This window comes from Talaromyces stipitatus, genomic scaffold (genome assembly GCF_000003125.1).
Source record: "Talaromyces stipitatus ATCC 10500 scf_1105507295527 genomic scaffold, whole genome shotgun sequence".
NCBI classification, from domain to species: domain Eukaryota; kingdom Fungi; phylum Ascomycota; class Eurotiomycetes; order Eurotiales; family Trichocomaceae; genus Talaromyces; species Talaromyces stipitatus.
Genome location: NW_002990114.1, coordinates 3971000 through 3983597, shown reverse-complemented (window position 1 = coordinate 3983597; position 12598 = coordinate 3971000). Strand labels below are relative to the sequence as shown.

Below are 12598 nucleotides of genomic sequence, written 5' to 3'. Positions count from 1 at the left end.
TTCATCACCTGTCATCCCAGATTATCGTGTTTCTATCTGGGATTCTGTCAAGTCAAGTCAGGGCTATCAACTCTTGCGACTTTTTCGGCTTTCTCACCGTTACAAACTGTCGACTTTCGCGGCGTCTCGTTGTCTAAGGTGACCGGCGCCCTCGTGGCAAGGGCTGCCAAAGTCCTCATCGGCAGGCGGCCGTTTGTTATCTCACTCTACTGACGGTCGCTGACTGTTACTTTGGATCCTTCTTCGCCGAAATCTGAGAAAAATCTGTGCTCATAACGAAGGGCGCAGCACAGTCAAACATCAACAGACTAAAACCTCAGTTTTTCTGTTACCGACCCGTCTCCGTGATTAACGTCAAGGACCCCAACCATGTCGAACGTTCACTTTCCTTACTCCAAGGCGCCGTTGCGCACCATAAAGGAGATTCAGTTTGGTCTCTTTTCGCCTGAAGAGATCAAACGCTTGAGTGTGGTCCATGTCGAATATCCTGAGACAATGGTAAGGCGGCAAGTTTTTTTTTTGCAGAATTGCCTGATGAATCCATCTGTTAAACTCTACTCTTATTTCATATAGGACGAGCAGAGAATGCGCCCACGAACCAAAGGTCCAAATGATCCGAGGCTGGGAACTCTCGATCGCCAATATTATTGTGAAACCTGTGAGGAGGGTCAGAAAGAGTGTCCAGGACATTTTGGTCATATCGAGCTTGCAACCCCTGTTTTTCACATCGGTATGATTTCTAATATCTTCTTGGTTAATGACTCCATCGACTAATCTGAACAGGTTTTCTTACAAAGACTAAGAAACTACTGGAGACTGTCTGCCACAACTGTGGTAAGATCAAAGCAGATATGGTAATTCTTAAAAGTTGAGATTCTCTATATGTACTCATGCTAACTGCTACCGCTTTACATTTAGAGCGACCCCAAATTCCAGGATGCGCTACGTATTCGCGACCCGAAACGACGGTTTGATATTATCTGGCGTCTGTCGAAAGATGTTGCCATTTGCGAGGCCGATCCTCTACCAGAGGACGAAGATCCTTTCTCCAAGGAAGGCTCGAAACCGCATAAGGGACACGGTGGCTGTGGTAATGCTCAGCCCACTATCCGTAAAGAGGGATTGAGTCTCGTCGGAACCTGGAAACCGAACAAAGCGAACATGATGGAAGACGATATTGATATTCCTCAACCCGAGAAGCGAACTATCACCCCCGCGATGGCTTACAATATCTTTCGCAGCATTTCGCATGAAGACGTGAGGATCATGGGTCTAAGTAACGACTACGCCCGTCCTGAATGGATGATCCTCACCGTTCTCATTGTCCCTCCTCCCGTCGTCCGTCCCAGTGTTGTTAGCGGCAAGAGCTCCAGCGGTCAACGTGCTGAAGATGACTTGACATTCAAACTCGCAGAAATCATCCGTGCGAATCAGAATTTACAACGATGCGAACAAGAAGGCGCGCCAGAACACGTTGTTCGGGAATTTGAGGCCTTACTTCAGTATCATGTTGCCACGTATATGGACAATGATATTGCCGGACAACCCAAGGCTATGACGAAATCTAATAGGCCAGTCAAAGCGATCCGTGGTCGTCTGAAAGGGAAAGAAGGCCGCCTCCGACAAAACTTGATGGGAAAACGTGTCGACTTTTCGGCCCGTACTGTGTACGTCCTAACCCCAACACCATCCGTCAACCCTAACATTCTATCCCTCAACCTTACCTTATGATTTTACTGACCATATGATTTATATTAACAGAATTTGTGGAGATCCCAATTTATCTCTATTTGAGGTCGGCACTCCTCGGTCGGTTCGTACCCTAACCTTATTCTTTTTTATTTTGGCATGATGTTGACCCAAACACAGAGCGCGATGATTTTGACGTATCCAGAAGTCGTCACGCCATACAATATCGAATTTTTGCAAAAACTCGTTAATAATGGCCCCACAATCTACCCTGGTGCGAGATACATTGTGCGGGATAACGGTGAGCGAATAGATTTGCGCATGGCGCGGAAGACAAGTTCCAATCTTCTCTACGGTTGGAAAGTCGAGCGCCATCTCCTTGACGGGGATGTGATTCTCTTCAACCGTCAGCCGTCGTTGCACAAGGAATCTATGATGGCTCATCGTGTCCGTGTGATGCCTTATTCCACCTTCCGGCTTAATCTATCGGTTACCACACCTTACAACGCCGATTTCGACGGTGACGAAATGAACATGCATGTACCTCAGAGCGAAGAAGCTCGTGCTGAATTACAGGAACTTGCCCTGGTTCCTCTCAACATTGTGTCACCACAGAGAAATGGTCCCTTGATGGGTATTGTACAGGATTCTCTGTGTGGTATCTACAAAATTTGTCGCCGTGATGTGTTTCTTACCAAGGATCAAGTTATGAATTTAATGCTTTGGGTTCCGGACTGGGATGGCGTCATTCCTCAGCCGGCCATTCTGAAGCCCCGACCTCGTTGGACCGGAAAGCAGATTATCAGCATGGTGTTGCCATCTGGACTCAATTTGCTCCGTATCGATAAGGATAAGGCTCCACTTTCAGAGAAATTTTCGCCCTTAGCAGATGGCGGACTTCTGGTACACGGCGGCCAGTTGATGTATGGCATGTTCTCGAAGAAGACCGTCGGAGCTTCCGGCGGCGGTATTGTTCATACTATCTTCAATGAGTATGGACCCGATGCCGCAGTAACTTTCTTCGATGGTGCGCAGCGCGTTGTCAATTATTGGCTTCTCCATAATGGCTTCTCCATCGGTATTGGTGATACAATTCCCGATAAGAAGACCATTGAACGAATTGAGGCCGCAGTCCGTGCTGGTAAGGCAGAGGTTGAACAGATCGTCCAAAGTGCAACTGAGAATACACTGGAGCCATTGCCCGGTATGAATATTCGAGAGACATTCGAGAGCAAGGTATCTCGTGCGTTGAATAATGCTCGTGAGGAGGCCGGTAGCGAGACCGAAAAGAGCTTGAAGGATCTCAACAATGCTGTTCAAATGGCAAGATCTGGCTCCAAGGGTTCCACCATCAACATTTCGCAAATGGTAAGTGGACGAGAGAGTAGGCCTTCGCTCAAGTTGGTGACCAGTACTAACCCAAACATCAACAGACGGCTATTGTTGGGCAGCAGTCTGTCGAGGGAAAACGTATTCCTTTCGGATTCAAGTACCGTACGCTTCCTCACTTTACAAAGGATGACTATTCTCCGGAGTCCAGAGGCTTCGTGGAAAATTCCTACCTTCGAGGTAAGTTTCTGCATATGCTCAGATGTTGTGAAAGGATCAGAAGCTGAAGATTAAGGTTAGGGTTAACGCCAACCGAATTTTATTTTCATGCGATGGGCGGCCGTGAGGGTCTTATTGATACTGCAGTAAAGACTGCTGAAACAGGGTACATTCAACGTAAACTTGTCAAGGCTCTTGAGGAGCTCATGGTTAAGTATGATGGAACTGTCCGAAACTCGCTTGGCGATATTATCCAATTCTTGTACGGAGAGGACGGTTTGGATGGTGCTCACATTGAGAACCAGAGAGTGGATATTATCAAATGCTCTGACGAACAGTTCCGTGACCGTTTCCGCGTTGACCTCATGGACCCGGAGCGCACGCTCGGACCTGAAGTCCTCGAACAAGCCGCTGAAATTGAAGGTGACGTAGAAGTTCAGCGCTACTTGGATGAGGAATGGGAGGCTCTTTTGAAGGACCGGGAGTTCCTTCGCTCTGTCGCCAAGGGAGACGAAGAAATGATGCAGTTGCCACTCAATGTTCAGCGTATCCTCGAGTCGGCTAAGACCACGTTCCATATCAAGGAAGGTACCATCAGCGATCTTCATCCCGCTGAGGTCATTCCTCAAGTTCAGGCTTTGTTAGATCGCTTGGTCATTGTTCGTGGTGACGATGTGATCTCAAAAGAAGCACAGACTAGTGCCACGCTCTTATTCAAGGCTCAGCTGCGTTCTCGCTTAGCCTTCAAGCGATTGGTCACGCAGTATTCTATGAACAAGCTTGCCTTCAACCACGTTTTAGGAGCAATCGAGATGCGTTTCGCGCGAGCTCAAGCTAATCCAGGAGAAATGGTCGGTGTTTTGGCCGCTCAATCTATTGGAGAACCTGCCACACAGGTAAGAACATATCCTGCTCTATACTTTGGCATTGGCAGATAACTAACCCGAACCCTAAGATGACCCTTAATACGTTTCATTTTGCTGGTAAGTTTCTATCTTTCTACAAGCAAACAGAATCATAGTCATTAAACTAAATTTTTTTACTATTCGTATAGGTGTGTCGAGTAAGAACGTTACTCTTGGTGTCCCTCGTTTGAAAGAAATTTTGAACGTGGCCACCAACATCAAGACGCCTTCCATGACGGTTTACCAAGAGCCTCACAGGAAGCATGACAAGGAGTCTGCCAAGCAGTTGCGTAGTGTTGTGGAACATACAAGTCTTCGCTCGGTCACGGAAGCTACTGAAATCTACTATGACCCAGATATCCAGTCTACCGTCATTGAGAACGATAGAGATATGGTTGAGTCGTACTTTATCATCCCAGAAGACGTTGCCGATGATTCCAGTCGTCAGTCCAAGTGGCTTTTGCGTATTGTTCTGAGTCGACCCAAGCTTTTGGATAAGGGGCTCACTGTTCAAGACGTTGCTACTAGGATCAAAGAGCAGTATCCTAGAGACATTGCAGTCATTTTCAGTGATAACAACGCTGATGAGCAAGTTATCCGTATTCGCCAACTTCATGACGCCAAGGAAGACGAAGATGAAGAAGACATGGAATATGACGTGACTCTCAAGAAGCTTGAGCAACATTTGTTGGATACTTTGACTCTGCGTGGTGTAGCTGGTGTCGAGCGTGCTTTCATCAATGAGAAGGACAATGTTCGCGTTATGGAGGATGGTTCTTTGTTCCAGAGCAAGACTGATCCTCTCTGCAAGGAATGGGTTCTCGAAACAAGTGGATCGGCTCTCGCCGACGTACTTACGATCCCAGGTGTTGACACCAGTCGAACTTATTCCAACCAGTTTATCGAAGTGTTTGAAGTGTTCGGTATCGAGGCTGCTCGTACGGCGGTCTTGCGAGAATTGACTCAGGTGTTGGCTTTCGACGGTTCTTATGTCAACCATCGTCATTTGGCACTCTTAGTCGATGTTATGACGGTGCGTGGCTATCTTACACCTGTTACACGTCACGGTATCAACCGTGCCGACAACGGTGCTTTGATGAGATGTTCATTCGAAGAAACTGTCGAAATTCTTCTTGAAGCGGCTGCTTTTGGAGAACTTGATGATTGCCGTGGTGTGTCTGAGAATTTGATTCTCGGTCAATTGGCCCCCGCTGGAACGGGAGAGTTCGATGTGTATCTCGACCAAAATATGCTAAATACGGTAGTTTCAAGCAACACTGGAATTGGATTAATGGGTGGTCTTGGAGCCAAGGACGCGATGATCAACGATGGAGCAGCTACTCAATACGACAACAACTCCCCCATGATGGAAAACGGCTATATCGGTACCCCAGACCCGGACGCCAAGTTTTCGCCTATCCGACAGGCAGGGTCAGAGACACCTGCGGGCTTCACATCATATCAACCATCTCAGGGGTTAGGAGGTTTCAGCCCAGCACCTCAGAGCCCTGGTGGTTATTCGCCTACCAGCCCATTCAATACAAGCCCCGTCTCTCCGGGTTATTCGCCGTCATCCAGTTACTCACCAGCTTCCCCTGGCATGTCGATCACGAGTCCCCGCTTCGTTACGTCTCCAGGCTTCTCCCCAAGCAGTCCCAATTTCCAAACCACGTCACCTGCTGTATGTATCCCCCAGTTAATATGGTCAAAGAAAGTAAGCTTGGCTGACAATTTATAGTATTCCCCAACATCTCCATCCTATCAGCAGGCCTCCCCATCATATTCGCCAACCTCTCCTAGATTCTCACCTTCGTCTCCCAATTACTCGCCTTCCAGTCCAAACATGTCGCTAAGCAGCCCGGCATTCTCGCCGACTTCGCCGACATATAGCCCGACAAGTCCAGCAATTGGTGGTACTAGACAGTTCTCTAGTCCAACGTCACCTAAGTATTCGCCTGCCTCACCAGCATGGAGCCCTACAAGCCCTGAGATCTATTCTCCCACATCTCCCAATATTCATGGCTCCCCGACGTCACCTGCCCGCGGTGGAACTTCGCCTAGTTACAGCCCGACTTCACCGCAGTATAACCCAACGTATGTATATACCAATCCTGGCGAAGTATGCCTTGTTTGAGCTAACAGAAATGTATCAGGTCCCCGCGCCAGTAGATTGGAAGTGTTGATCCCGGCGATCTTTGCAGTCCGCTAAATAGAGACTCTATGTATCATTAGCCTCAAATACATAATTTTCTTGTTTGTAATTCTTTGTGAGTGTGGTATACAGTAGAACCTGGTGGCTTGACGAACTGAAGGCCTCAGGATCTAAGTCAAGATACTAAGAACTAAAGGGCAATCCAAAATATTAACCTATTTTATACTTAATAATTAGAATGCTTTTTGGTTCCATATTAGAGCAATCAAAGCTGAGATCGATTTAGATATGGGTGAGGGCTTCCTTTGGTTATCTAAGTTCTACTGGAGTTGTTGCTGTCCATTAAAGTCCACCGAGGCCTGGTGGAGACTCCGGACAGCTCCGTTCGTCATAGGTGGCCCGTTTAAAGATAGCTAACTACCTACTACGACACTCTTTCTTATTCTCAACTCAAGACATGAGCGGTATCTGTATCATCGCACAATGCACTTCCTGAAGCAAAGTGGCTTCTAAGAAAGAGAAAGATGAAGCTGTGGGTGCGCTTGATTTTATCAGTGGTGTTCCGTGAGTGGTCTCTGCCGATGAGTCCGCATCCCTGACTAACTATTTATCGCATCACAAACAGTCTGGTCGCTAGCGATTCTAGGATCATGCGAGAGTCAAAAAAAGTCCGTCTCGAGTGTTCGACATCGATCCGAAAAGCCAAATGCCGAAAGATTCACGACTGGCGGGAATAATGACTGGAAAGATGCGGAATCTGGCAAAGGTATGGACAAGAATTACCTCTTTTTCCTTCGCGTGGTATGATACTGAGGCCTTTGGATGAATGACTAGAGCTTGTTGATTCTGCATTACGAAAACTTCGAGCGATCAAAATCTCGACGGTGGCACACGACAGACAGTCGGGAATAATTGGATATGCTTTACACTATGCCAAACGCGCATTTTATTTCTTGTTCATGAATGGGCCATCACTCGATGACGAAGCATCCCGTTTGGCAAGTCGGTCGAATAAGCTCCTCCCGGAGCTAGTGGAAGCCATACATGAATTGAAGGTGGCAGCAGAGACATCTGGCAATGCGGATGCAATGCTCCTTCTGGCTGACATGAATTTTTACGGCAACTTCTCGCATCCACGCAACTTCAAAGAGGCCTTTCGATGGTACCAAGAGCTTGCCTCAGCGACCGGAAATAGCACGGCACAATTCATGGTCGGATTCATGTATGCAACTAGTATTGGTGATGCGGTTGAGCGAGACCAAGGGAAGGCATTGTTGTATCATACGTTTGCCGCGGAGCAAGGAAACACTCGCTCCGAAATGACTCTTGCTTTCCGTCATCATGTTGGTATTGGCGGTGCACGGGATTGTGATCAGGCAGTGCACTACTACAAACAAGTCGCCGATAAAGCGATCGCCTATCTACGGTCTGGGCCTCCTGGCGGGCGGGTTATGGTTCGGGAATCATATCGATGGGCCGATGATGACGGAGGCATATATGGAGAGGGTGCAAGCTTTTCAAGCTCGGGACCGAACGCTCATAGAGATGGCAGTCATGCTAGTGCAGACGCTAACCTTGAAGATATTATCGAATATCTAGATCTCTTGTCGAAAAAGGGTGAGCTCAAGGCAACACTGAGTCTAGGAAAGATGTACTATGACGGAGCTAGAACATTACCGCGTAATTATCGCAGGGCTATGAAATATTTCAGGGGCGTTACAAAACGGTACTGGACTAAAGACGGAGATATCCTTGCCAACCACCCCGTGGGTATTGACAAGGTGGCAGCTAAAGCAGCAGGTTACATTGGGATGATGTACTTACGCGGAGAAGGCGTCGAGCAAAGCTTCACAACAGCCATGTTATGGTTCAAGCGCGGTCTTGCAAACGGTGATGCCTTGTGTCAGTACGAGATTGGGTTGATGTATTTGCATGGCTATGGAGTTCCAAAGGATGCATACAAAGCCGCAGAATATTTCAAAACAGCTGCTGAACAGGATTTTCCAGCTGCGCAGACAAGATTTGGTGCATTGTTCCTCGATCAGGGAGATGTACAAACCGCTACCAAGTACTTTGAGCTGGCCGCTCGCTGGGGCTGGATGGAAGCTTTCTACTACCTCGCGGAGATTGCTAACTTTGGGGTTGGTCGAGAACGGCATTGCGGAATGGCTTCGGCATATTACAAAATGGTTGCGGAGAGGGCTGAAGAAGTCCATTCCTCATTTATCGAGGCCAATGATGCGTATGAAAATGGTGATCGTGAGACGGCACTGATTGCCGTCATGATGGCCGCCGAACAGGGATATGAAAATGCACAAGCGAACGTTGCGTACCTCTTGGACGAACAGCGATCAGTATTTTCTTTGGATAGAATACTTCCATGGACAACTCAGAAACCCCGCTCACCCTTGCTTCGAAACGCAGCACTTGCTCTCATTTATTGGACCAGATCAGCGCGACAATCAAATATCGATTCTTTGCTAAAAATGGGAGACTACTACCTAGGAGGGCTTGGTATTCCAGCTGACCCTGAGAAGGCCTCGACATGCTATCATACGGCGGCGGAAGGCCATCATAGCGCACAAGCATTCTGGAATTTGGGTTGGATGCATGAGAACGGTGTTGCCGTAGAGCAGGACTTCCATATGGCTAAACGCTACTATGACCTGGCGCTTGCAACAAATCAGGAAGCTTATTTCCCTGTGAAACTCAGTTTGATCAAACTACGCATTCGTCATCTATGGAATCGCATTACCAACGGCAATATCAACGGCATCCAGGATGAAAAGGGTACGTACTTCCCCTATATCTGTGTCACATATCTGACCACATAACTGAGTTTTTTCTCCCAGAATCGAAAGCACCCAGGACATTCAAAGAGTGGATCATTGCATTCCTAGAGAATGATGAAGAAGAAGCCCAGCAATACTCACAGCTTCTTCGAGAGCGTGAAGAGGAAACGGAACTTATCGGATCACATCACCGTGCAGACAACGACGATACAGGCTACTATGACGAACTCGACATTGATATAGATGAGAGTGTGCTGGAGGCGTTAATTATAGTTGCGCTTGCAGCAACGCTGTTGATCTTAGTATATATCAGACAACAGCGTAACAGACAGAGAGATAATGGGAATGCTAATAATGGCGCACAACAACAGCAACAGCAACAAGCAGCTGGCGTTAATCAGAATGGCGACGCCGTTAACAATGGCAATGACAGAGGGCTTTTCCCTCGACCGGATCAGCCAGAGTTTGCTCAATGGGTTGCAGGAGGAGTTGGGCATTGATCTGTGTGATGAGTTTTGATGAATAGTAACATACATACTTTCTCTGTCTTATAACTTCATGTCGAAATTACAAACTTTCTCTTTCCATTTTTCATTTACTGGCCAGCGAAAATCTCATGGCCGTAGATAGGTAGTCGCCGGGCGTGGTCTGGTCATGTGCTCCTTTTAGTCTCAACTTCTGACTACCTACATCATCCTACTTTATCCCATCCCAACAATTCCCATCTCATCTTTATCAACATCAAGACGAATCCCAGGAGATAGAGGGCAAAATGTCGCAATCTCCAAACCCTCAAGCAAAGCGCCGCCGTTTAGGCAACGGAGCATCAGCACTGTCACGTCCATTCAAGTCACCATTGCCCGCGCAACGAAAGGAGCCTCCAAAACCAGATGCATCAAACAGCCAGGCACAACAAACTCCAAAGCATCCAGACAAACCACCATTTCATAACTCTCCTGTCAGTCCCTCTTTGAACATCAAGACTAGCCAATCACGACAACCACATGCTTTCGAATCAGACCCAGATATAATAGCACTTCGCAGGAAACGACTCGTCCTCCAATCTCAACTCACATCCCTACGCTCAGAGCTTGATACAGTACAGCAAGCACTAAGGATCGAATCTAGTTCAAGAGATGACGAACTTAGAGCTCTCAAGGTTAAATGGCGCAGCATAAGCCAGAAAGCTGCTGAGGAATTGTTTGAGACCGCCAAGGATAAGATTGAAAGGATGGGAGGAGTGGGAGCTTGGAAGGAGAGCGAGAGACAGAGGATGAAGAGGATGCAGATGTGGGAAGATGATGATTTTTATGGTGGTGGTGTTCCTGGTGGAGACGATGGTGTCGAGGGAGAACTGAGGAGTACGATTGATGCTGATGATGAGAACGGTGGGTGTGAACAGAAGGATGGCAACGAGGAGGAGGTGAGTATTTTCATTGCTTGTGCAATCAAATATCGTACTAATTGGCTTGTAGACGTTCACTATGGACATGATGCTGAAGAGTCTGAATATCGAGACTGACATTATCGGCTTTGATGTTGTCGAAAAGCGATGGAAGAGTGATTGAACTAGCCACTCACCTTGGTCAACTGTTCAGCAGGCTGCGACAAAACTGCAATATATCGCAGATTATACTCTACTGAAGATGTAATAGAGAAAGTTCAAATTCAAAATGAATCACTATATACATGGTGTATCCGATATAAGACCTAAATAAAATAAACTCGTCTACTCTTTCGAGATGTATTTGTTGAACAATTCTCCAATGACGAGGGCACTCTTCTTGGGGATTCGTTTCTGATTGTCCTTGTAGTCGACGTAAGTGACGCCGAATCTGGACTGGTAGCCTTCAGACCACTCAAAGTTGCTACAATGCGTTAGCACGAGTTCTTTAGTTGAACATATTGTAGACTTACTCCATCAAGCTCCAGGCCATATATTTCTTAACATTGACACCATCGATAGCAGAAGCATCGGCCATGGCGCCGACATAATCTCTATAATATTGGGCGCGGAACTCATCATTGAGAAGCTCGTCTAATGACAAGTCATTCTCGCCCTTGATACTTGTGCCGTTCTCTGTCACATAGATCTTGGGGTAACCATAACGGTCAGAGAGCCATTTCAATAACTTCCTGAAACCCAGTGGGTGAGGACGAAGCCATTCACAATTCGTCTCGGGTCCAATCGAGTTACCGAACTTGTCTTCAAAGAGATGATCAAGGTTTCCAGCAGTATCGTCTGGATCTGCTTCGCCTTCTCGGTGACGAATGTAATTTGCGCAGTAATGGTTCATGCCGTAAAAGTCATTGCTACCCTTAATTAAGGCGACTTCGTCGGAGTTCAATGGTGGGAGTCGATCGCCCAGTTGTTTCACCATGCTGTCGGGATATTTACCATGGTAAATTGGGTCTGCGAACCAGGATATTGCAAATTCGAGTTTGCGGGTGCAAGCTTCAATATCCGCTGGGTCTTCCGGGTCCCAAGGCTCAGCCCAGTCTCCTTTAGGTTTTGTAAGCACGTGTTTCCGTAGCTTGGTTTAATGTTTAAGAAAAGGTCTAACCGTTAAGTGTAATGCCGATTTCTCCTCCCTGTGCTGCCTTGAACTCCCTTCGGTAGATATCGACAGCAGTACCGTGAGCCACCAAAAGCGTATGACCAACAATCCATGGCTCTGTTGTACCATCACCGACGGGATTCTTCTTGCGATCGCTCGTTCTTCCCGGAGCATGCTTGCCGATATTGAAACCGAGCACGGAGCTACACCAAGGTTCATTGAAGGTAACCCAGTGCTTAACTTTGGGTCCAAAATTCTCAAATGCGATGCGCGCAAAGTTTGCGTAGTCAGCCACGAATTCGTCCTTATTGAGGGGGCCGCCGTATCTCTTGAACAGCTCATCGGGGAGATCCCAGTGGTACAAGGTAACGAACGGCTCGATTCCAGCGGCGAGTAGATCGTCGATGAATCTCGAGTAAAAATCTATTCCCTTCTGGTTGACAGGGTCATTTCGGCCACCCAAGGGGATAATTCGGGGCCTCGATCATCACTGTCAGTCAAGTCCGATGCAGACAAGGCTAAGAGGAATCGGTATACCAGGACAATGAGAAGCGATACAGCTTAGCACCATATTGCTTCAGTATCGCAATATCCTCATGTGTACGGTGATAGGAATCACAGGCCACATCGCCATTGGTGCCGTCTTCTACTTTCCCTGGTGTCTTGCTGAATGTATCCCAGATGGAAGGTAATCGACCGTCCTCATCATGAGCTCCCTCAATTTGGTAGCTAGAGTCGTAAAGCAAGCCCAGTAAGCGAGTGTCTATAAACACTGAACGGCAAAATTCTCACCTAGCTGTTGCGTATCCCCAGACAAAGTCCGCCGGCAGCTTTGAATGGTGTGTCTCGCCGTTGACGCTGTTGGTGCCGTTGGTGATAGCCATGATGTTGCACACTGCAATATGTTGAATGTGGTTTCTGCTACTTGGTAAGCGGAAGGAAGAAATAAGGCCA

At 47.4% G+C, this 12598-nt stretch overlaps 3 protein-coding genes across 3 annotated transcripts; 2 read left to right on the top strand and 1 right to left on the bottom strand.

Annotated features, from left to right (window-relative positions):
- Nucleotides 1–369: 369 nt before the first annotated feature.
- Nucleotides 370–6325, top strand: TSTA_094830 (DNA-directed RNA polymerase II subunit RPB1; the record flags this gene model as incomplete). Its single annotated transcript, XM_002479155.1, has 12 exons — nucleotides 370–498; nucleotides 574–730; nucleotides 784–854; nucleotides 919–1667; nucleotides 1762–1813; nucleotides 1870–3057; nucleotides 3123–3258; nucleotides 3319–4133; nucleotides 4193–4220; nucleotides 4292–5823; nucleotides 5881–6261; nucleotides 6296–6325. The coding sequence occupies 12 exons, from the start codon at nucleotides 370–372 to the stop codon at nucleotides 6323–6325; spliced, it is 5268 nt and encodes a 1755-aa protein (XP_002479200.1).
- A 493-nt stretch (nucleotides 6326–6818) lies between these two features.
- On the top strand, nucleotides 6819–10654 carry TSTA_094820 (ubiquitin-protein ligase Sel1/Ubx2, putative; the record flags this gene model as incomplete). Its single annotated transcript, XM_002479154.1, has 6 exons — nucleotides 6819–6858; nucleotides 6920–7060; nucleotides 7129–9084; nucleotides 9147–9574; nucleotides 9844–10509; nucleotides 10562–10654. The coding sequence occupies 6 exons, from the start codon at nucleotides 6819–6821 to the stop codon at nucleotides 10652–10654; spliced, it is 3324 nt and encodes a 1107-aa protein (XP_002479199.1).
- Nucleotides 10655–10815: 161 nt separating this feature from the next.
- TSTA_094810 (beta-glucosidase, putative) lies at nucleotides 10816–12528 on the bottom strand (the record flags this gene model as incomplete). Its single annotated transcript, XM_002479153.1, has 5 exons — nucleotides 10816–10954; nucleotides 11004–11589; nucleotides 11651–12123; nucleotides 12182–12373; nucleotides 12437–12528. 5 exons carry the CDS (start codon nucleotides 12526–12528, stop codon nucleotides 10816–10818), a joined length of 1482 nt encoding a protein of 493 aa, XP_002479198.1.
- Nucleotides 12529–12598: the final 70 nt, after the last annotated feature.